General features: G+C 41.7%; 1 protein-coding gene across 2 annotated transcripts in view; it reads right to left on the bottom strand.

Annotated features, from left to right (window-relative positions):
* LOC143943111 (putative N-acetylated-alpha-linked acidic dipeptidase) overlaps positions 1-20,206 on the bottom strand; it is a 232,883-nt gene that overhangs the window by 101,716 nt on the left and 110,961 nt on the right. For both annotated transcript variants that reach the window (XM_077464673.1, XM_077464672.1), the window contains 2 exons: positions 13,235-13,320; positions 11,719-11,838 (listed from right to left, as the gene is read on the bottom strand). In XM_077464673.1, the coding sequence (XP_077320799.1) occupies positions 11,719-11,838; positions 13,235-13,320 (206 nt within the window). The remainder of the gene's footprint in view (positions 1-11,718; positions 11,839-13,234; positions 13,321-20,206) is intronic.

The raw sequence follows: 20,206 nt of genomic DNA, 5'->3' as shown, positions 1-20,206 counted from the left end.
TTCTTTGACACCATGGATGAAAGCTAAGGGGTTGGGCAGGCACCGTTGAGTACCTACATTTAAGTGCTGCTGTCAGAATAAGCACCAAAATGTGATTGGAAAAGTTACTTTTACCCTTCTTACCCATTAGGCTCCAAATAGAGATCAGCTTACTATTTCCAAAACATTTTTTAACAACTAACCCCCCTCTTTGAGGGCACATTGATAGTGGGAGGGGATTACTTTGGACTCCTCCTTGGACAAAAAACTCCCTCCGGCTCTCAAATTCTGAAGCCCATGAAATTGGGTACTAAATTTGCAAAACTGTTGCATGACATTGACTTAGTGGATATTTGGTGGGAATTTAATGCTACCAAATGAGTGATTATATTCCCATGTCCATTTGACGTACTCATGGATAGACCATGTCTTCGCATTTGCCACTTCACTGCCACTCTGTATATCTTCAATGATTCTAGAATCCCCTTGGTCAGACCATTCTCCATTAGTGGTCATTCTTTCTTCTCTCCGAAGCTCTGTGTGTTCCTGTACCTGGCGATTGAATGAATCCCACCTTAGCAATCCAGCTACGTGTCTTGATATATAAATTGCTCTGAAGGAATACTTCGCCCTGAATGATCCAGCACATACCTCTCCGTCGTGCACTTGGGCCGCCCACAAGGCTACAATCAGGGGTATTTTGATTCAGACTACAGCTAGGTATAGGATACACTATAGGGCTTCGCTGAAACAAAAAGAGGACAACCTGACCACCCTACTTAAAGTGCACAGACGTAACCCCCAGGTGGATCTATATAGTCAGATCGAAGCGGCACGCTTGGAACTAAATGTCTGCCTTACTACAAAGGCAGAAAAACAATTGTGATGGACACAGGCCAGGTTCTACTCTCCAGGCAAACTCTTAGCAACAAGGCTGGCCCCTAGACGCCCCCTTCCTCGGGTTCCCAAACTTAGGAAGCCTGATGGCACCTACACTCAAAACCCTAAATGGTTATTGCAGGAATTTCAGACATATTACGAGAACTATATAACGGTCAGATCGTTACTAGTAAGTCAGAGATTGACAATTTTGTTGACCAGCTCCCCAACTTTATCTGATGATCGTAGAGACATTTTGGACAGGAAACTCACTGTGGAGAAGGTGCTGGCGGCCGTTAACCAAGCCCCTTCGGGGAAAGCACTGGGCCCTTATGGGGTTACAACCCTTTATTATAAAAAATGTGTCTCTCTACTGGCCCCCACCTTAACGCAATTTTTCAAAGCCATTCAACAGGGAGGTCCAATAGATGCAGACTCTAGAGCCTTTATTACCCTCAATCCTAAACCCCACAAAGACCACAGTGATGTGGCTAATTATCATCCCATGTCCTTAATTAATACTGACCTGAAATTATTCACCCAAATTCTGGCAAACTGACTATCAACGTTACTAGCTTGTTAGATACATTCGAATCAGGTGGGCTTTCTGCCACATAGATAGACAGCCAACCAGGTTCGTAGAGCAATCAACCTAATATCCACACTACAGTCCTCTTGGAATGGTGGAGTGAATAGGACAGGGACGCTGCTGTCACTTGACATTCGCAAAGCTTTTGACTCCCTGTCGTGGCCTTTTCTTTTCTGGTATTGTCCAGATAGAATTTCTGACCCAAGTTCTTGGCCTCATTGCACTCATTATTTAGCTCACCCACTGCCCAGATAGTTAAGTGGGGTCATAAATCGGGTCTGATATAAATCTCATCGGGTACTCGACAGGGATAACCGTTATCCCCCATATTGTTTGTCATTGCTATCAAAACCCTTGCAATAGCAATACGTTAAAACCTAGACATTTTGGGATTAAAGAGTGGAGGGAGGAGTGATAAGTGTGCTTTATTTGCAGATGACCATTTGTTGTTCATCACCTCCCCTCTCACTACTCTTCCAAATCTAATATATTTTCTAAATTGTTTCAGAAAACATTTCGGGGCTCATGTAAACCAGGATAAATCAGAGGCTATGAATATCAACTTATCAAACGCGACTTTACGAGGGATTCAGGCTCACTATCCTTTTCAGTTGCAGCAGACATCCCTCTCCTATTTAGGGATCCGACTGACCCCCACCATCTCTTCCCTTTACAAAGCAAATTATCCGACTTTATTTGCTAAGTTATTAGAAGATGTACAGGCATAGTCTGATGTGAATCTGTCATGAATGGGTAGGACTGCCTCGTGAAGATGACAGTCCTGCCAAGGCTACTGTATTTTTACATTTAATATTTCCACACTTTGCCTATCCAGGTCTCTATTCATGCCGCGCGACAGTTTCAATCAAAAAATTTCTCTTCTCTTAGCCCAAATTTTATTCCCCCCCCCCCTTTATTTTTTTCAATTTATTTATTTTTTCTTATTCAAGATAGTGATGTCTACATTCGGCACCTCTTGCAGGACTGTAATAATGCTTGGTAACGAGTGATCCTTGGTGGACCGTGATCTCTGGGAATGGGCTTCTCTACATGGGGGGGCCTACTCCTGGAGATTGAGCTTTACGGCGGTCTTGACCTCAAAATCATGGGTTTATTGACCCACATTATGACTCAGGGGGTGATTGTGTGGAGACCACCCCACAGTATTTATAAGTAAGGATAAGCCGAACACCCCCCGGTTCAGTTCACACCAGAACTTGCAAATAGGCAAAAAAATTGGCAGAACACACAAATACCATTAAAGTCTATGGGACACCAACATGAAAAATCAAAAGTGATAATTTTAAAGGCTTATTTGCAAGTTATTGTCATAAAAAGCGTTTGGGGACCTGGGCCCTGCCCCATGGCACATGTATCAATGCAATTTTTTTTTTTAAACAGCTGTTCTTTCGGGAGCAGTGATTTTTTTTAATGCTTAACCACTTCCCTACCGCACATAGTGATATGACAGAGGCAGGAACCCCTTGTCCATCTGGGCCGCTGTTATATTACGTCTTTTACTTCCTGAGCCTCTAAGGGGCTCGCGCCCGCCTGCCGCATCACTAGGCACCCGATTTTCGCCACGCACCCATGATTGCCTGTGAACACAACAGGACCGTGGATCTGTGTGTGTAAACCAGGGGCATTCAAACTTTTTTCAAAGAGGGCCAGATTTGATGAAGTGAACATGTGTGAGGGCTGACCATTTTGCCTGACATTGTTTGAACCATTAAAATTCGGTATAAGTGTGTTCGTTTGAGCACTAATACACTGCCCAACAAAAATTCTCTTACTTTTGTGGCTGTGTAAAGAGATGAGCTCAGGTGCATTATTTGGATATACCGTATTTATTGGCATATAACACACACCTTCACTTTAAGAGGGAATTTTCAGGAAAAATTTTTTTTTAATAAAGAACTGTGAAGCAAAATAAGGGTCAGTGCCCATCTGCAGCCTCACAAGTACCCACCACTGCCATGAATGTAGCCTCTCCATTGCTAGGAATGCGGCACCCACCATTGCTAGAAATGCAGCACCCACCATTGCCAGGAATGCAGCACCCACCATTGCCAGGAATGCAGAACCCACCATTGCCGGAAATGCACACACCATTTTCGGGAATGCACGGGAATGCACCCACCATTGCCGGGAATGCACCCACCATTGCCGGGAATGCTCTCACGAGCGCCAAAGATTACCTACAGGAGAACAGTACAGACGTCCAATGGAAGCACTGGAGACGGGACTTCCTATTACAGAGGCCACCTGTAAACAGGAAATTCTCCTCTGTGTGTACGACACTCGTCCCGCCTCCTCCCTGTCCCCTCCAAGGCATATACATCTTTTGTGGCCCCAGTGCTGGGAGATCGTCGGGGGCCACAAAAGATATATATGTCCAAATAACCAGGCGGGCCGTTCAAAACCGGAACACGGGCCGCGATTGGCCTGCGGGCCGGACTTTGGCTACAGATCCACATCCTGTCAGAGGAGAGGAGACCGACGGTGTATTCCCAGTACAGAGGAACACTGATCGGCTCTCCTTCCTTGCCCCCTAGTGTTAACCCCTTCCCTGCCAGTCACATTTACACAGTAATCAGTGCATTTTTATAGCTCTGATCACTGTATAAATGTAAATAGTCCCAAAATAGTGTCAAACGTGTCCGAAGTGTCCGCTGCAATATCGCAGTCACAATAAAAATCTCGGATCTCTGCCATTACTAGTAAAAAAACAAAAAACAATAAAAATGCCATAAATGTATCCCCTATTTTGTAGATGCTATAACTTTTGCGCAAACCAATCAATATACGCTTATTGCGATTTTTTACCAGAAATATGTAGAAGAATACATATCGGCCTAAACTGAGGAAAAAATGTGTTATTTTTTTTTTAAATGGGATAATTATTATAGCAAAAATTAAAAAATATTGTGTTTTTTTCTAAGTTGACGTTTTTTTTTGTTTATAGCGCAAAAAATAAAAATCAGAGGTGATCAAATACCACCAAAAGAAAGCTCTATTTGTGGGGAAAAAACATTTCAAAATGTCATATGGGTACAGTGTTGCGTGACTGCGCAATTTCATTCAAATTGTAACTAACGCCGCACAAAGCTGAAAATTGGTCTGGGCAGGAAGGGGGTGAAAATGCCCTGTATTGAAGTGGTTAAAGTGAAACAATAAAAATCAAATATTCTGTTAAACATCGTGCCTGGGGGGATGTCTATAGTATGCCTGTAAAGTGGCACATTTTTCCTCTGTTTAGAACAGTACCACAGCAAAATGACTTTTCTAAAGGAAAAATTGTAATTTAAAACTAATCGCGGCTATAATGAATTATTGGCTCTCGGCAATATAGATAAAACTCATTGAAAAAAAGAGCATGGGTCCCCCCCATCCATTACCAGGCCCTTTGGGTCTGGTATGAATATTGAGGGGAACCCTGAATTAAAATTAAAAAACAAATTGCATTATTATTCCTGCTTTTAGTAGTTGGTGACAAAGTGCTCACATGTGAGTTTAGAGAAGACATCACTCAATTGGCAAGAGATTCTGTAACGTTGTTTTCCCCCTACTCATTAGGGTTGCCACCTGTCTAGGATTCACCCGGACAGTTCGGGTTTGGAATCATGCGTCCAGGTTTCAGACTGTCTGAAACCCGGACACATTATTTAGACTGGACTATGGTTTCCCAGCAGGGTTTCTGGCTGCAGTTTTCACTGCTGAGAGTGTCTGTTACACTGTCTTTCACACTGCCCAAAGCCACCACTAACAAACCATACCCTCCACCCCCCCACCAACACATACAGACGGGAGAAGAGAGAGGGCTTGATCTGCACCTCTTCCCCCCCATCCCTACCCCTCTGTGTCTGCCCACACTCCAATCCCCGGTGCTGTGCCTCAGAAAAGGAAAGTTGAGGCTGGAAATTTGAAGTCCAGCAGCCTCAGATCCATCTGAATGAGAGGTGCAGACTGCCAAGGGGTGAGTGAGCTCACCATCCATCCCTGTCTCTGAATGAAGTCTCCCCCCTTCCCTCTCCTTCCTCAGAGAGAGTACACCAAGTCAAATCAGGGTTCTCAGAGCACCCCTTACATCAGAGTTACCCTTTACACCAGTGTTTCCCCTTACAGCAGAGTCCTCTCTGTACATCAGAGTACTCAGTGTTCCCCCATAAATCAGGGTTCACAGAGCATTCCTTATGTCAGAGTCCCCAGAGTTCAGAGGTAAAAGGGGAACTCTGTGGACTCTGATGTAAAAGAGGACTGTTGTTATTAACTTATATACATATGATTAGAAATGGTATTTAGTAGCAAAATATATGTATAGCTTATACTATAAAAAATAAATTTCTATGGGCCACAAAACTGTTCGGGTTTGACTTGAAGAAAAGGTGGCAACCCTACTACTCATGTGTCATCTCTTCCTGTTTATGCAGAGTATGCAAGGATTGTTTACTGCACTGTGCAATGTTCATATTGCTTATATTCTTTAAAAATGTCAATAAAAAACGATTGAAACAGAAAAGTTACTTTTAAAAAATATTGAGCCTGATTGTGCTGACCTTCTAAAATGCTAGTCTACTCATTCTCTAGCTGCTTATTGCACATGCATCGCTACCTCCCCAGTGGAGCCACTTAAAGGATGAGTCCTTTTGTCTAGCCTTGAGATGACCCACCTTGGCTGAACCCTAACTCACCAACATACCCATAAAGTGGGGTTTGTTAAAAAACAAATGTCAGATAGGGAAATAAACTTTTTTGAACAACAAAACAGTAATAATACAAATCAATAATGCATTATTTAAAACTGGGCATGATTGTAACAGAAATGCTACACAGCAACAATGCTGTGTAAAACACTAGAGCTAACTGGGTGGGCTATCCAAGTGTAGCTGGATGTACAAGGCTCCCTTTTTCTTACCCATGACTCTGCAAATAGCACTACACAGTCTGACACACCTAACTGGATGGGGAGTATTTATTGCAAATATAAATGCAGTAGTAAAAAAAGGATATGAAACAACAACGTTACAGCAAACACTAAAACGATAGCAAGGCATATAGTAATCACTAAGTGCTAACATTTGCATGAAACGCGTCTACCTCTTTGTCCCCTGCTCCATCTGTCAACCACTTGTCATATGAAGCTTCAATAAAAGGATTTTTTGAAGTGCAGTCATCCGGAATCATTTTCTTATAGAGCAAGGCATATATTTCAAACAGCAGAAAGAAATATACTGTAAAGCAAGCAATCAGGTTTGAGAGCAACTTCTCCTAAACCCTACCTGGGGCAATCCTAAATAATGAGAATTAAACCACTCTAACAGCAGTCTGTAATATAATCTTTTCTGCTAGCTAGCTTGTTGAGGTCCAACTGTTATGTCGGAGAGCTCAGGATAATGTCCCTTTAATCACTAATGATGACATTAACCGTGGTCCTTTAAGCACTGGTAATGTCCCTGGCTCATTGAAACCCACAGGCAACACTATCCCTCATTTGTCAGCACTATAGTAAAAGTCCCCTCCTGTAGCTGTGCCCGTGCAAAAAAATATTCTCTGCTATGCAGAATCCTTTACCTGTCAGTGCTACAGATTGGGCTACATAAGAATAACTGTGATCTTACTTAAGTCACTAGTTAGTGAGAGTCTGCCGGTGTTGGGAACCGGGTTCACCAGTAGGAGCACTTTTACAAAATGCAGCACATTTTTTAAACAAAATTGGTGGCCAAGAGCTCTGTAACCATAGCTTATGTATCCCCTGGGGGCCTGGTGATAGTTCACACCACACACAATGAGCTCCCTCCTCAACCAGCCTTGGATGGAACTGACCCCTTCTCCCTCCCTGGAGTCCTTAGCAGCAGCAGTCTCTCTCTCTCTCAGAGTCCTCAGCAGCAGTCTCTCTCTCTCTCTCAGAGTCCTCAGCAGCAGTCTCTCTCTGAGTCCCTGTACACCAGCAGCAGTCTCTCTCTCTCTCTCTCAGAGTCCTCAGCAGCAGTCTCTCTCTCTCTCAGAGTCCTCAGCAGCAGTCTCTCTCTGAGTCCCTGTACACCAGCAGCAGTCTCTCTCTCTCTCTCAGAGTCCTCAGCAGCAGTCTCTCTCTCTCTCTCAGAGTCCTCAGCAGCAGTCTCTCTCTGAGTCCCTGTACACCAGCAGCAGAGCACAGTACATGCAGCAACAACCTATGGTCCACCCCACCGTACTGATAGTTTCTCACTCTCTGTGCTGCATAGAGAGGGATAGGGCTGCTCTCTCTGGGTCCCATAACTCAGTCCAGTGGCACAACACTCTCCCTGAAGTTCTCAGCAGCCCTTCTTCTGCAGTTTACTGCCCTGTGTCTCTTTTTGATCTGGGAATGATTAAAATCCCCAGGCTGCTGCTGCAGCCAGAGTCCCGATTTCCCCTGGTCACCACCAAAAATGGCTGCCTCTCCTCTAGTGGAGATACTTCCCGTTCAGTCATGGCAGCAGCTAAGATTCAGCCAAATTCCTTCTCCCTGACTGCTAAGGATGAGCTTTGATCTTAGGCTTCAACTGCGATTGAACAGCATCCTCCCTTGCTCTTCTCCTGTCCCTGTGCAGTCCATCACCAGCAGGGTGGAAGCAACAAGCAGCAGCAGGGAAAACATTCTGCCAGACAACTTAAAGGGCAGGCAGTCAGGCCGCACTTACTAGAGATCGGCTAATCAAAGTATGGAAGCTACTGAGTTATCATGGCAGCCAGGCAACTAGTATTTTCAAAAGGGGAGTTCAGTGAATGCAGCCTGCTATTTTTTTCTGCACAGGTTTCCTTTTTGCCCAGAAATCTTACAAGTGGATTTCCCAGAGATATTTGAAATGTAATATGTGAAAACTTTGCAAAGAAGAATGGGCAAAAATGTCACTCTAGATGTGCAAAGCTGGTAGAGACATCCCCAAAAAGATTTGCATCTGTAATTTCAGCGAAAGACGGTTCTACAAAGTATTTACTCAGGGGAATACAAATGCATGCCACACTTTTCACATTTTTATTTATAAAAATGTTGAAAACCATTTATCATGTTCCTTCCACTTCACAATTATGTGCCACTTTGTGTTGGTCTAGCACATAAAATCCCAATAAAATACATTTACGTTTTTGGTTGTAATATGACAAAATGTGGAAAATGTGAAGGGGTGTGAATACTTTTTCAAGGCACTGTATTTGGTGAAAAGTACAGAATGTATTACATAACACTTGCTTCTCTCCTGCCAGCCAAAGCCAAGCTTCTTTTTAGCATAATTTTTCTGTAATGAATGTAATCAATTCTCAATATCTGACAATATCTGCTTCCGAGTGATTTTTGTTCCTGCTGCCTGAGTGAATTATCTTTGAAGACAGAGATAAAATAACTTGTTTTTCCTTGTAAGATGAAAATATTGCCTAAATATGTTCTTTGCTTTTACAGATTCATTCCCAAGAGTGGATTATTAACAAGCAAACTCCTTTATTGCAGATGTAATGCTGCAGACAACAGCTGCAATTTTCCAGGTAAGACTGAGCATTATGTCAAGCACCATCTTAGTTCTTACTTTATTTATTTTTTTTGAAAATAGATTGAAGTTTACTGGGCTCTTTATTAACCACTTGGCGACCGGCTCCTGTACATATACATCGGCAATTTAAAGATGGATATCTCCTTGCTGCCACAATCGAGGTATCCATCTTTTAGGCCGGTGGTTCTGTGTATGATAATGGTGGTCCCTGCGGCAGAATCGCTGAAAGATCACCGTTATCGGCGGTGGGAGAGGGGCCACCGTCCCTCTCCCGCTCCCTCCACCTCTTACCGGAGCTGTCGTCAGTGGCAGAGGCGAGCTGGACCTGTCATGTTTTTTTCTAATACAAGGTATGTTTGGATGTTTACATTCCTTGTAATAGGAATAAAAGGGTCACAATTTTTTTTAAGTGAAAAAATAAATAAAATCGAGTAAAAAACTTTTTTTTTTAAAAGTGCCCCATCCTGACAAGCTCTCACGCAGAAGCGAACGCATACGTGAGTAGTGCCCCATATGAAAACGGTGGTCAAACTACACATGTGAGGTATCACCACAATTGTTAGGGCGAGAACAATAATTCTAGCCATAGACCTCTTCTAACTCAAAACATGCAATCTGTAGAATGGTTTAAACATCGCCTATGGAGATAGATTTTTAAGGGTAAAAGTTTGACGCCATTCCACGAGTGGCCACAATTTTGAAGCATGACATGTTGGGTATCAATTTACTCAGCATAACTTTATCTTTCACAATATAAACAAAATGGGCTAACCTTACTGCTGTCTTATTTTTTTATTCAAAAAAGTGATTTTTTTTTTCAAAAAAAATGAGTTTGTCAGACCGCTGCGCAAATACGGCGTGACGAAAAGTATTGCAGTGACTAGCATTTTCTTCTCTAGGGTGTTAGGGAAAAAAATTATAATGTTCGGATGTTCTAAGTAATTTTCTAGCAAAAAAATTTGTTTTTAACTTGTAAACACAGAGTCTGAAAACAAGGCCTGGGCTTTAAATTTCTCCACTCAGGTGTCATCAGTATCAGTGGATAAGACCACCAATAAGTCAAACTTCACAACCACATGTTTTGTTGCTGTTTGAGAAGGAGGATGTTTCATTCTATGAATAGTGTAGCACTATTAATAGGGTACTTTGATGCAGTAGTGGGCTTAAGTACTATGTGGCCATATAGTATGACCAAATCCCCATATTTTTGCTAATTTGCTGAATATGATCAGGTGTTTTAAATAGAATAGAATTGAAGGATTTAAATGCAATTTCAGTATGTGTGCGGTGTAATCTTTTCCTTTGTTGCTGTTCCTGTCCCTACTGCAAAGATAATTTTTCATCTTTTTTTTTCCCCCCCTCGTAAACTCTGTCAACGGAAAGTAATGAGAGGAAATCTCCTCAATGTAGACAGTTCCCTACTGTGCCTAAAACAAAAACAAAAAATAGCTTCAGTTACAATTTAGGAGCACGTGTAGGCAGGTGCACTTCTCAACTGTAGATGGCTTCACATTATTGTATGGAAAGGGGAGAGTCATAAGGGAATTGGCTCCTTGGTGATTCTGTACAGTGCCTTGAGAAAGGAAAATGGTCTGATTAGAAGCTCTCAACAGACTTTGGCAGCCATTTTGGGTGGGGAATCTTCTAAATAAGGGAGCAAGCCATGCTTCTGGTGACTATATGGTCAGGGATAGGAATCCACTTGTGAGGGACAGTAAAGGTACCTACAGAGTAGAGATAGCTCAAGGTGGGCTCCTTGGCCATTGCTTATACTCTGGTGACCGCAACAGAGGTGAGGAGCCAGTGCAAACTGTGTAATTATACTTAATAGGCCTTAGGAAGAGATGCTACCCCTGCTAACTGAACCTAACCTCTAATAATGCATTGGGTAATGCTGGAACTGTACTATTCTGCCTTATTGTGCCAAAGACCAGTTTATCTTATCATTCCATAAATCTGTCAAAGGCTTATATGAAGGATTATAAACCTTAGTTAACGTGCTTACATTTCATTGTGCATTTCGCCCTGCACCGGGGGTTTACACACATTATGTTATTGCTGGCCGGCTCCACACTGTGACAATGTGAGCACGGTCCGTGTGCAGTCTCTCACTGCTTCCAGCTGGATTAGCTTGCTTCCTGTATGTCCTGACATACATTTCGTTGTGATGATGACCTCAGAAGGCTTAACCCTGATATTTATGCACTGTAGAACTTTATATGTAAAAAGATAATGATTTGTTTATATCGAATGATATGTATACATTGTAGCATACAAAGGGGAGGGATTTATACAACCTGTGAGCAACACAGACATGTGGCATACAGTAGGTATTTGTAGTTGAACACATCAGCACCATATCACCAATTAATGGCGCATGAAATATTTATAGCTGTATACTAAGGTTTATTAACAGTTAAACACTTTGTGTGGTTTTGTACAGCAGCTGTATTTGGAGAAAGGCTGTTATTTTTGTTCCTTGCATGTGATTATGTATTCTTCGCAAAGTGAAGCTTTACCTTATTTACTAAGCTCTGGAGCAACTACACTTGCAGAGTGCTACTACACATGCAAAATGTACAGTCTATTTATCTTTAGTAAATCCCTGTAAAGGTCTTTAAGTGGTTAAAATCCTCTAAATCCTTTATATTTACTGTGCACATGGGAACATCTTCATTAAGCATTAAAAAATTACAGACTTTTGGAGTTGGTGTTTCAATAATATGTACAAAGGAACCAGGCTGATCAACCAATCTGTTCACATACCTTTTTTGAGCAGTTGACCCATTGCTCTGCTAACTTCCATCATGGTAGCTGTGCCACTGGATGGATCAATAGCTCCAAAGACCCAGGCATCTCTGTGGTTACCCAAAGCTACATAGCGATCTGTCAAAACATATATAATATTGTTGGCCTCATTTTGCAATTTACGGTTCTACTCCTTGTCCTTTACTGCCTCCTAAATGGCCTGAAAATAATATAAGAGGCTGTAGCCTCACGCACAACATTTTGACAGCCCTGCTGAATCTGGCTGAAAGGGGTTGTGGGATTTACTGGTTAGCATTAGAAATGTACTGTTGGATTTTATTGGTGTCTGGCGTTATACTTTGAAGAGCCTCACTACTTTAAAATGTTTTTGTTCTGTTTTTTTGTTTTTTTTTATTTCAAAAGTAACATTTATTGATTCTGTACATATGTTCAGTCTTTTCTGAAATCATGGTCTAAGATTGTATTTAAATTAGAATAAGATGTAAACATTTTTAGGTTCCCTTTTCAGCCAGGAGGTTGAGCTTTATATCTTTATCTGCCTCTATAAAATAATGTTTACAGGCCACAGTAACTCAAGCTGAAATTTACACACACAAGTGAATAAGTCAGAGTAGTAACCCAATTCCCTATCTACTTCACCCTCAAAACACCTCAAAAATATTAATGTGTCATTGAGTCTGTTGAGATATGACTACTGCTATGCTCTCTTTTATACATTCATATTGGTAAGTTAATCATTTGTCATGTATTACAAGCTTATTTGTAAAACAAAAATACACGTGTGTATGTAATATATATATATATATATATATATATATATATATATATATATATATATATATATATATATATATATATATATAAGATGCAGTAACAGGACTTGCATAGAAAAGTGATTTCAGCTTTATTTAAACTTACAATTCACTAAATAACAGCCAATCATCATCCCTAGTTATTTTTATTTTTTGTCATTTTTACAATCAGAACAAGGGATGGTACTTACATTCAATAAGAAGTGTCCTATGTGCTGGTGGCTTAGTTAAAATCCAAAGTTTGCTGGGCCCCCCTACCCCCTCAGCGCTAATCTTCTAGTGTTAAGCTTATTACAACTTAGACCTATCAAAGGTACTTTTCCAGTTTGCCAATTTTGATCACTTTTTCCTCCATCCTCTTTCATTCATAAAAGCTGTACTATAGCTTCAATAAATAAAAGGCTTCATATGAATTGAGGAGGAAGACTTTTTTTTTTTGTTTGTCAGTCCTCCAATCAAAGGACGGTCAGTGTGGCTCATAAGTGCTCCTGTATTCAGAGGGTATCTCCCCAAAGTTGGCACAGTGACAACTCACCAGGCAGCACTGAATTCATGCTTATTACTAGGAGCTCATTATAAATCCCCCAAATGTTTGGCCAGCATTTCCTTCTCTAGTCAGTGGCGCTGCACATCTAGAGAGCTTTGAGTAGTTGGGTATTGAGGTTAAATTTAAATATGAAATAAGTATTTTATTTACATACCAGGCTCAAACTGTCCTTCTATGAATCCAATGACATTTCGTATTGTTTTCTTTACATTGTAGGTCTTCACATAAAGCTTTATTTTACTGTAATAATAAATATATATGCATTTATATAAAAAAACATAATATATAACTAATAGTTTTTTTTTAGCATAGCTTAGTTTAGCTTAGCTTTTGTGTCCTTCATGCCTTAAAAATAGATAATATATTCATAAAATGTGTAACCTAAAGCTGAACTCCAAGCATATGAAAACAAGATTATTACTGGAATTCATTAAAAATAATATAATTTTTTCTAAAGGCAAATCATACCAGAATTAGCATGTATATCAGCTTCCTGAATACATTCTACATTTCCCTGTACACAGGGCTTGAGTCCTGCAGGAATGCATGGGAACGGCGTTCCTGTGTTTTTTCCACAGTAGGCACTCCATTCCCGTTAGCAGCCATGTCCTGCAGGACTGCGAGCTGTGGTAGGTAGTGTGGGTGTGCGGGAAGGGGAGGGCCAACAGGGGTGGTTTGCCCCAGGTGCCACACATTGGGGGGCGGGTATCATCTCGGTGTCCCTCCCCTCCCCTTCAGCAGCCACTGTAACAAAGTCCCGCCTCCTAGACTCCAGTGTCGTTTATAATAGGAGGTGGGACCTTGTTACAGCAGATGCTGGAGGAAAAGGACTGAGGGAGGGGAGGATGGCCGCCATCCACACACTGATGAGGCAGCGTTGATGGGCACTGGTAAGGCTGCATTGCTGGGCACTGATCAGGCTGCATTGCTGGACACTGGTAAGGCTGCATTTGATGGGCACTGGCAAGGTTGCATTTGATGGACACTGACAAGGCTGCATTCGATGGGCACTGATGGGCACTGGTAAGGCTAAATTTGATGGGCACTGGTAAGGTTGCATTGATGGGCACTGGTAAGGTTGCATTGATGGGCACTGAACAGGCTGCATTGAGGGGAACTGATCAGGCTGCATTTAATGAGCACTGAGGAGTGAGTGGCCTGGGGCCTGGGCCCTAATTTGCACAATCAATACATGCAGCCTGAGGAGAGGGGTCCCAGGCTGGCACACTCAGCACTCCCAGCCTCACTCCCCAGCTTACTCCAGGTTTTGGTATTCCATCATGGGGCTCTGTAGTTTGGAGATTCCATAGTGTCTTGGGTGGGACGGGATCTCCAACCCTGTGTCCAGATTTTGAGATGACCAGCAGGATGTGTATAGCCCTTATAATGAGGGTATGGGAAGACCTCATGGCTCCCAGTTGGAGACTGTTCCACCCCAAGAGAGACAGGAGGTCTCCAGGGGTCAAAGGGGCTGCAGGGGGCAAATGGCCTGAGGACTAAGGCCAGAGCAGAGCTAAAATGAAGCCATCCACATGAAGAATCCTGTGGTCTGTGTGACCAGGATAAAAAGCTGAAGTACTGCTAAAGAGAGCCAAGTAGGGTAGCATTTTCCGTTGTTTGTATTTGCTGGAGAAGAACCCCTGCGTGGGAAACCTTTATGTTACAGACTTTCATTTGCCTTTTTATTAAAAATGGGCTACCATGCCCTCAAATTTAGTTCCTGACTGGCTTGAATCAATGCCAAAAGCATCTTCCATGAAATCTCATGGCTCCCATGTTACTATATGAATGAATGAATGAATGAAATACTTGTATAGCACACAATGCGAACTGAATCGCCTCTAGGCGCTATATAGAATAGATATCTATCTATCACGTGACTAGATATAGTCTTATTTTTGGTTTTATCGATTTGTTTGTAACCGCTTGCCGACCGCGCACAAACATTTACATCGGCAGAATGGCACGAACAGGCAAATGGGTGTACCGGTACGTCACTTTAAATTTGCCGCCGTGTGATCACATGCACGCGACCCTACCACGAGCTAAGTGCTTGCTTTTACATGTAGGTATATGTACAGTATATTTTGTCAATATAACAAATATATATGTTATATAATATGATATATATTCATAACTTTTAATTTAGTGGATGTGATATTTACCTTCAGAGTTACTCTTTATTTTACCTTTGGTACGTATTGTTTACCCATGTGATTGTAATTATTATGTTTAGTACATTTGATATTTACATACTGTAATTCAATAACATTTTTACATTAGGATAAAATTACAATACATTGGGTCTGATTTACAAAAGGCAAAAAGACTGCTCACTTTTTTTAAGGGAAGCTGCGCTTTGCAAGGGAATTTTCCTTAGTGAATTTGGCAAAATTTCACTTTGCAGAGAATACCCACTCACATGCAAGAAAAATTATTTTTGCTGGCACATATTTGGATAATGGACATCAGTAGCTGGTGGTGGCAGGAGGTGACAGTGGTGGCAGGAAGTGGAGGGGGCTGGGGGTGGCAGGAGATGGTTTGTAGCTGGTGGTGGCAGGAGCTGATTGGGGCAGGAGGTGATGGGGGCAGGAGCTGGTGGTGGCAGGAGGTGACAGGAGGAGGTGGCAGAAGCTGGTGGTGGCAGAAGGAGGAGGTGATCGTGGCAGGAGGCGATGGCTAACAAAAAGCGATGGACTACTTTTATATTGAAAATAACAGAAATATGTTTTTTTACCTTTAATATCTACCTTAACCTCCCTGGCGGTATGACTCAGTCTGGATTTAGGTGCTGAAAGCGGTACAATTATTTTGCATGGAAATTTGGCATCTTATATTGTAATTCTACCTGTAATTCTTAGGAATAACTCTCAAATATGTTCAAACCAGAGTCTAGCAGACATCCCGGGTATGGTAACGTTTATAATACAATAAAGAATAATGAAAACTATTCAATAATGTAATCAAATCCTAAAACACTGAAAAAGGGACACTTTTTGGTTGCTATGGACAATCTCCAAATTCCAGGCAGAAAAAAATGTATTTATAATATAAAAGTGCATGCAGGGCATTGCACAGACCACTAGGGACAAAGGGGGTGTCTAATTTTGTAATATAGCACTGTAATCTGTAAGATTGCAGTACTGTGTGTGTTTTGTGTACTTTTACTTTTTTGAATTTGCCGCCGTTCTCCGCTCCCGCGCCGTAAAGCCGCAGGGCACGGAGCTCGGTGGCATTCGGCACTGTGAATCGAGCGGAGGACAGCTAGCTCACACAGCGCGTAGAACATCACTGGATCCAGGGGACAAGGTAAGTAAGTCTCACTGTGTTCTCCCTGCATCCAGCGAAGCGATCCCGAGTCTGGCTCGGGGTTTCCGCTCCTATCAGTAAATTCCTAACCCAAGCCAGACTCGGGATTACCGCTAGGGGGGTTAAATCGCATTGCTATTCAGATAGTGTAGTTGTTTGTAGCCTAAATACTGAAATTTGCACTTAAAACTGTAATTTTGTAACTTTTGTAAAATTCCAGTAAAAATTTGGCTTTACCAGTAAATTCCAATCTGGTAGGTTGCCAACGCTGGTTTCTACTACACTTCTGGTGGTGTACACAGTATACAGTGCAGCCCCAGTATCTAATACAGTTTCTAATACACTTCTGGTGGTGTACACAGTATACAATACAGTGCAGCCATTGTACAGTTTGTAATACAGTGCAGGCGGTGTACACAGTATCTAATACAGTGTGTAAAGTTTCTAATACACTTCAGTGGGTGTACACAGTATATAATACAATGTAGTGTGGTGTTGCAAAACAAAAAAATGCATTCTGTCCAGAAGGCCACCAAGGACAAGCAGACGCTCCCAGGCTCCCATTGCCAGCGTCTGCATTATATGGTGCAGGAATACATGGGGGCAAAAGCAGACTTGGAGACCTTTCCAACAGAGCATCCACTGGGTTACTGGGTCTTGAGGATGAACCATTGGCCATAACTTCCTCAATATGCAAGTGAGCTACTGGCCTGTCCACAGACTTTGTTGATAAGCTCACATTCATAAAAATTAATCAGTCTTGGATCAGCAGATCTCAAGCACCTGATGCTGATGTAACTGAATTTTCTATGCATCTGGGATCCCTTGAAGACTGCCTATGCTGACTATCCTATTTCCCCTCAATCTTGATGATGCTAGCTTCCAACAATATTTTTGGTTTAGGGCACCACCACTCAAGGCCCAATTTTTCTGCCACTGTTTAACCACTTCAGCCCCGGAAGGATTTACCCCCTTCCTGACCAGAGCTTTTTTTGCAATTCTGTACTGCGTCACTTTAGCTGAAAATTGCAGGTTGTACCCAAACAAAATTGACGTCCTTTTTTTCCCACAACTCAAGCTTTCTTTTGGTGGTATTTGATCACCTCTGTGGTTTTTATTTTTGTGCTATAAACAAAAAAAGAACGTCAATTTTTTACTTTTTGCTAGACATGTGCACACTGAAATATTTCATTTCGGAATTTCGTTTTCGTCCGAAAAATACATTTATTTAGTTACTTCCGAAATTCATTTTTATTTATTCAGTTTTTCATTAAAAATTGCATTCATCCGAAAATCCAAAATAACCTCCCTGGCGGTATGATTATTTCAGATTTTAGATGCTGAAAGCGGTACCATTATTTTGCATGGAAATTTGGCGTTTTATATTGTAGGCCTGTAATTCTTAGAAATGATTCACTTAAATCCATCCAAACAAGAGTCTAAAAGACATCCCGCGTATGATAAAATTATATATATATATATATATATATATTTGTTGAATCTTTGTCGTTCATGTTGAATGTATATAGTTAAAACAGAAAATGGACTGGTGATAGTGATCACTGATCAGACAGGTAACAAGATAGGGTAAATAGAATCTATATAGAATCTCAATCTATAATATAGAATCTATAATAATATATACCCCCCCCCCCCCCATGACACGGGAAGCCTCTGAGGCTATCACAACACTAGCAACACTAATATCACTATCAGGTTCACAACAGCAGCAGATTATTATGAAAAAGTTAAGTTGAACTGTAGCTTGCTTCACTATTGTTCTGCTTCTGTGCTTATGCTTAATTGCTAAATAATTTAGGTTCTCTGGCAAACGCACCAGCTAAGATTGACTTCTTATGAAATGATTTAGTGTGTGTCTCTCTCTGCTAGCAATCATAAGTGAAAGTAAGTTGGCTGTAAGTGTGTACTTAGTTCTAGCTATTTTCCTGCTCCTCCTCTTTGGTTACAATCAGCCAATAACATTCATCATCATCATTATTTTTATTTTACTTCCCCCACCCAATTACAGCAGCGATCTTTTCTCTCTCTGTCGAATCTTTTCTCTCTGTCGAATCTTTTCTCTCTATGTTGAATCTTTTCTCTCTATGTAGAATAATCTTGAACTAATAGAGTTAAAGGGGTTGTAAAGTATTTTTTTTTTAAATAACAAACATGTTATACTTACCTCCACTGTGCAGCTCGTTTTGCACAGAGTGGCCCCGAACCTGGTCTTCTGGGGTCCCTCGGCGGCTGTATTGGCTTCCTCCCGCAAGTACTTCTCACGTTCATGCGAGCTCCCTCGCATGGCTATAGCCGCTCGCTTTATCACTCGGCCCCATCCCCGGCTCGCCGCATCATTGTATGTGATTGACAGCAGCGGAAGCCAATGGCTGCGCTCCTTTCAATCCATCCACTCTAGCCAAACAGGGGGGGGGGGGGGGACTGGGGGTGCCGGCACTGTCAGATGTTTTTTTACCTTAATGCATAGAATGCATTAAGGTGAAAAAATATTTACCTTTACAACCCCTTTAAGGTTAGGCACATTTGACCACAGGTTCGATAGACACAGATTGTTATTGTCAGCGTCATGTTGAATCTCCTATCTATATCGAACTGTTGTTACAACGAAAATGGAAATAAAGCATTTATTTATGTTGGATCTTTTGTTTTTCGGATTCTGCACTTTTGTTATCGTTTGTTAAAATGACAACGAAAATACCTGAAATTCGGACGAAAATGCATTCGGACGAAAATGAATGCACTTGTCTACTTTTTGCTATAATAAACATCCCCAAAAAATCCCCAGTTTAGGTCGATATGTATTCTTCTACATATTTTTGGTTAAAAAAATAAAAATAAAAAAAAAACACAGTAAGTGTATATTGATTGGTTTACGCAAAAGTTATAGCGTCTACAAAATAGGGGATAGATTTATGGCATTTTTAGTATACATTTTTTTTTACTAGTAATGGCCACGATTTGAGATTTTTATCGGGACTGTGACATTATGTCGGACACATCGGACACTTTTGACACTATTTTGGGACCATTGTCAGCAATTGTATACAGCAATCAGAGCTACAACTACCCACTGATTACTGTATAAATGACACTGGCAGGGAAGGGGTTAAACACTAGGGGTTGATCAAGGGGTTAAGTGTGTCCTAGGGAGTGATTCTAACTGTGTGTGGGGGGATGGTCTCACTACAACATGACAGAGATCACTGCTCCTGATGACAGGGAGCAGTATATCCCTGTCATGTTTCTAGGCAGCGCAGGGAAGTGCCTTGTTTACAAAAGCATCTCCCCGTTCTACCTCTCCGCAATCGTGGGCCGCCGGTGAACATTGAGTTCACGGGACTTGTGGACATGCTCCCACAGCGAGTGCTAAACTGATAGGAGGCAAATTCAAAGGGGTGTACAGGTACGCCCATTTGTCTGCCTGTGCCATTATGCCGATGTATGTGTGTGCGGCAGTGCCCAACAAGAGCAACAGTGAGGGCCTCCAGTGTTCTGGCGCCACCAACACCAAAGGCCACATTTTTCTGCTCCCGTTTAACATGGCCATGTAATTACAATTATAGGTATTAGAGTATATAGGGCAGGCTGTATAGTATATATACTGCTGTTTAGAGTACAGTATATAGTGGCTGGGGGGCCTGGGGGACACCCACGCTTTTTTTTTTTTTCTGGCGTGGGGTTTCCCTTAATATCTATACCAGACCTTAAGGGCCTGGTATGGATTTTTTTTTGGCGGGGGGATCCACACCATTTTTTGGGGGGTATTTTTGACACAGGTTTCTTTAAATGATTTTTA

This window comes from Lithobates pipiens, unplaced genomic scaffold, assembly GCF_037356315.1.
Source record: "Lithobates pipiens isolate NorthernLeopardFrog02 unplaced genomic scaffold, aLitPip1_a1.2 Scaffold_30, whole genome shotgun sequence".
In the NCBI taxonomy this organism is placed as follows: domain Eukaryota; kingdom Metazoa; phylum Chordata; class Amphibia; order Anura; family Ranidae; genus Lithobates; species Lithobates pipiens.
The sequence above is the reverse complement of the archived record's forward strand: the minus strand, read 5'-3'. Positions and strand labels throughout refer to the sequence as shown.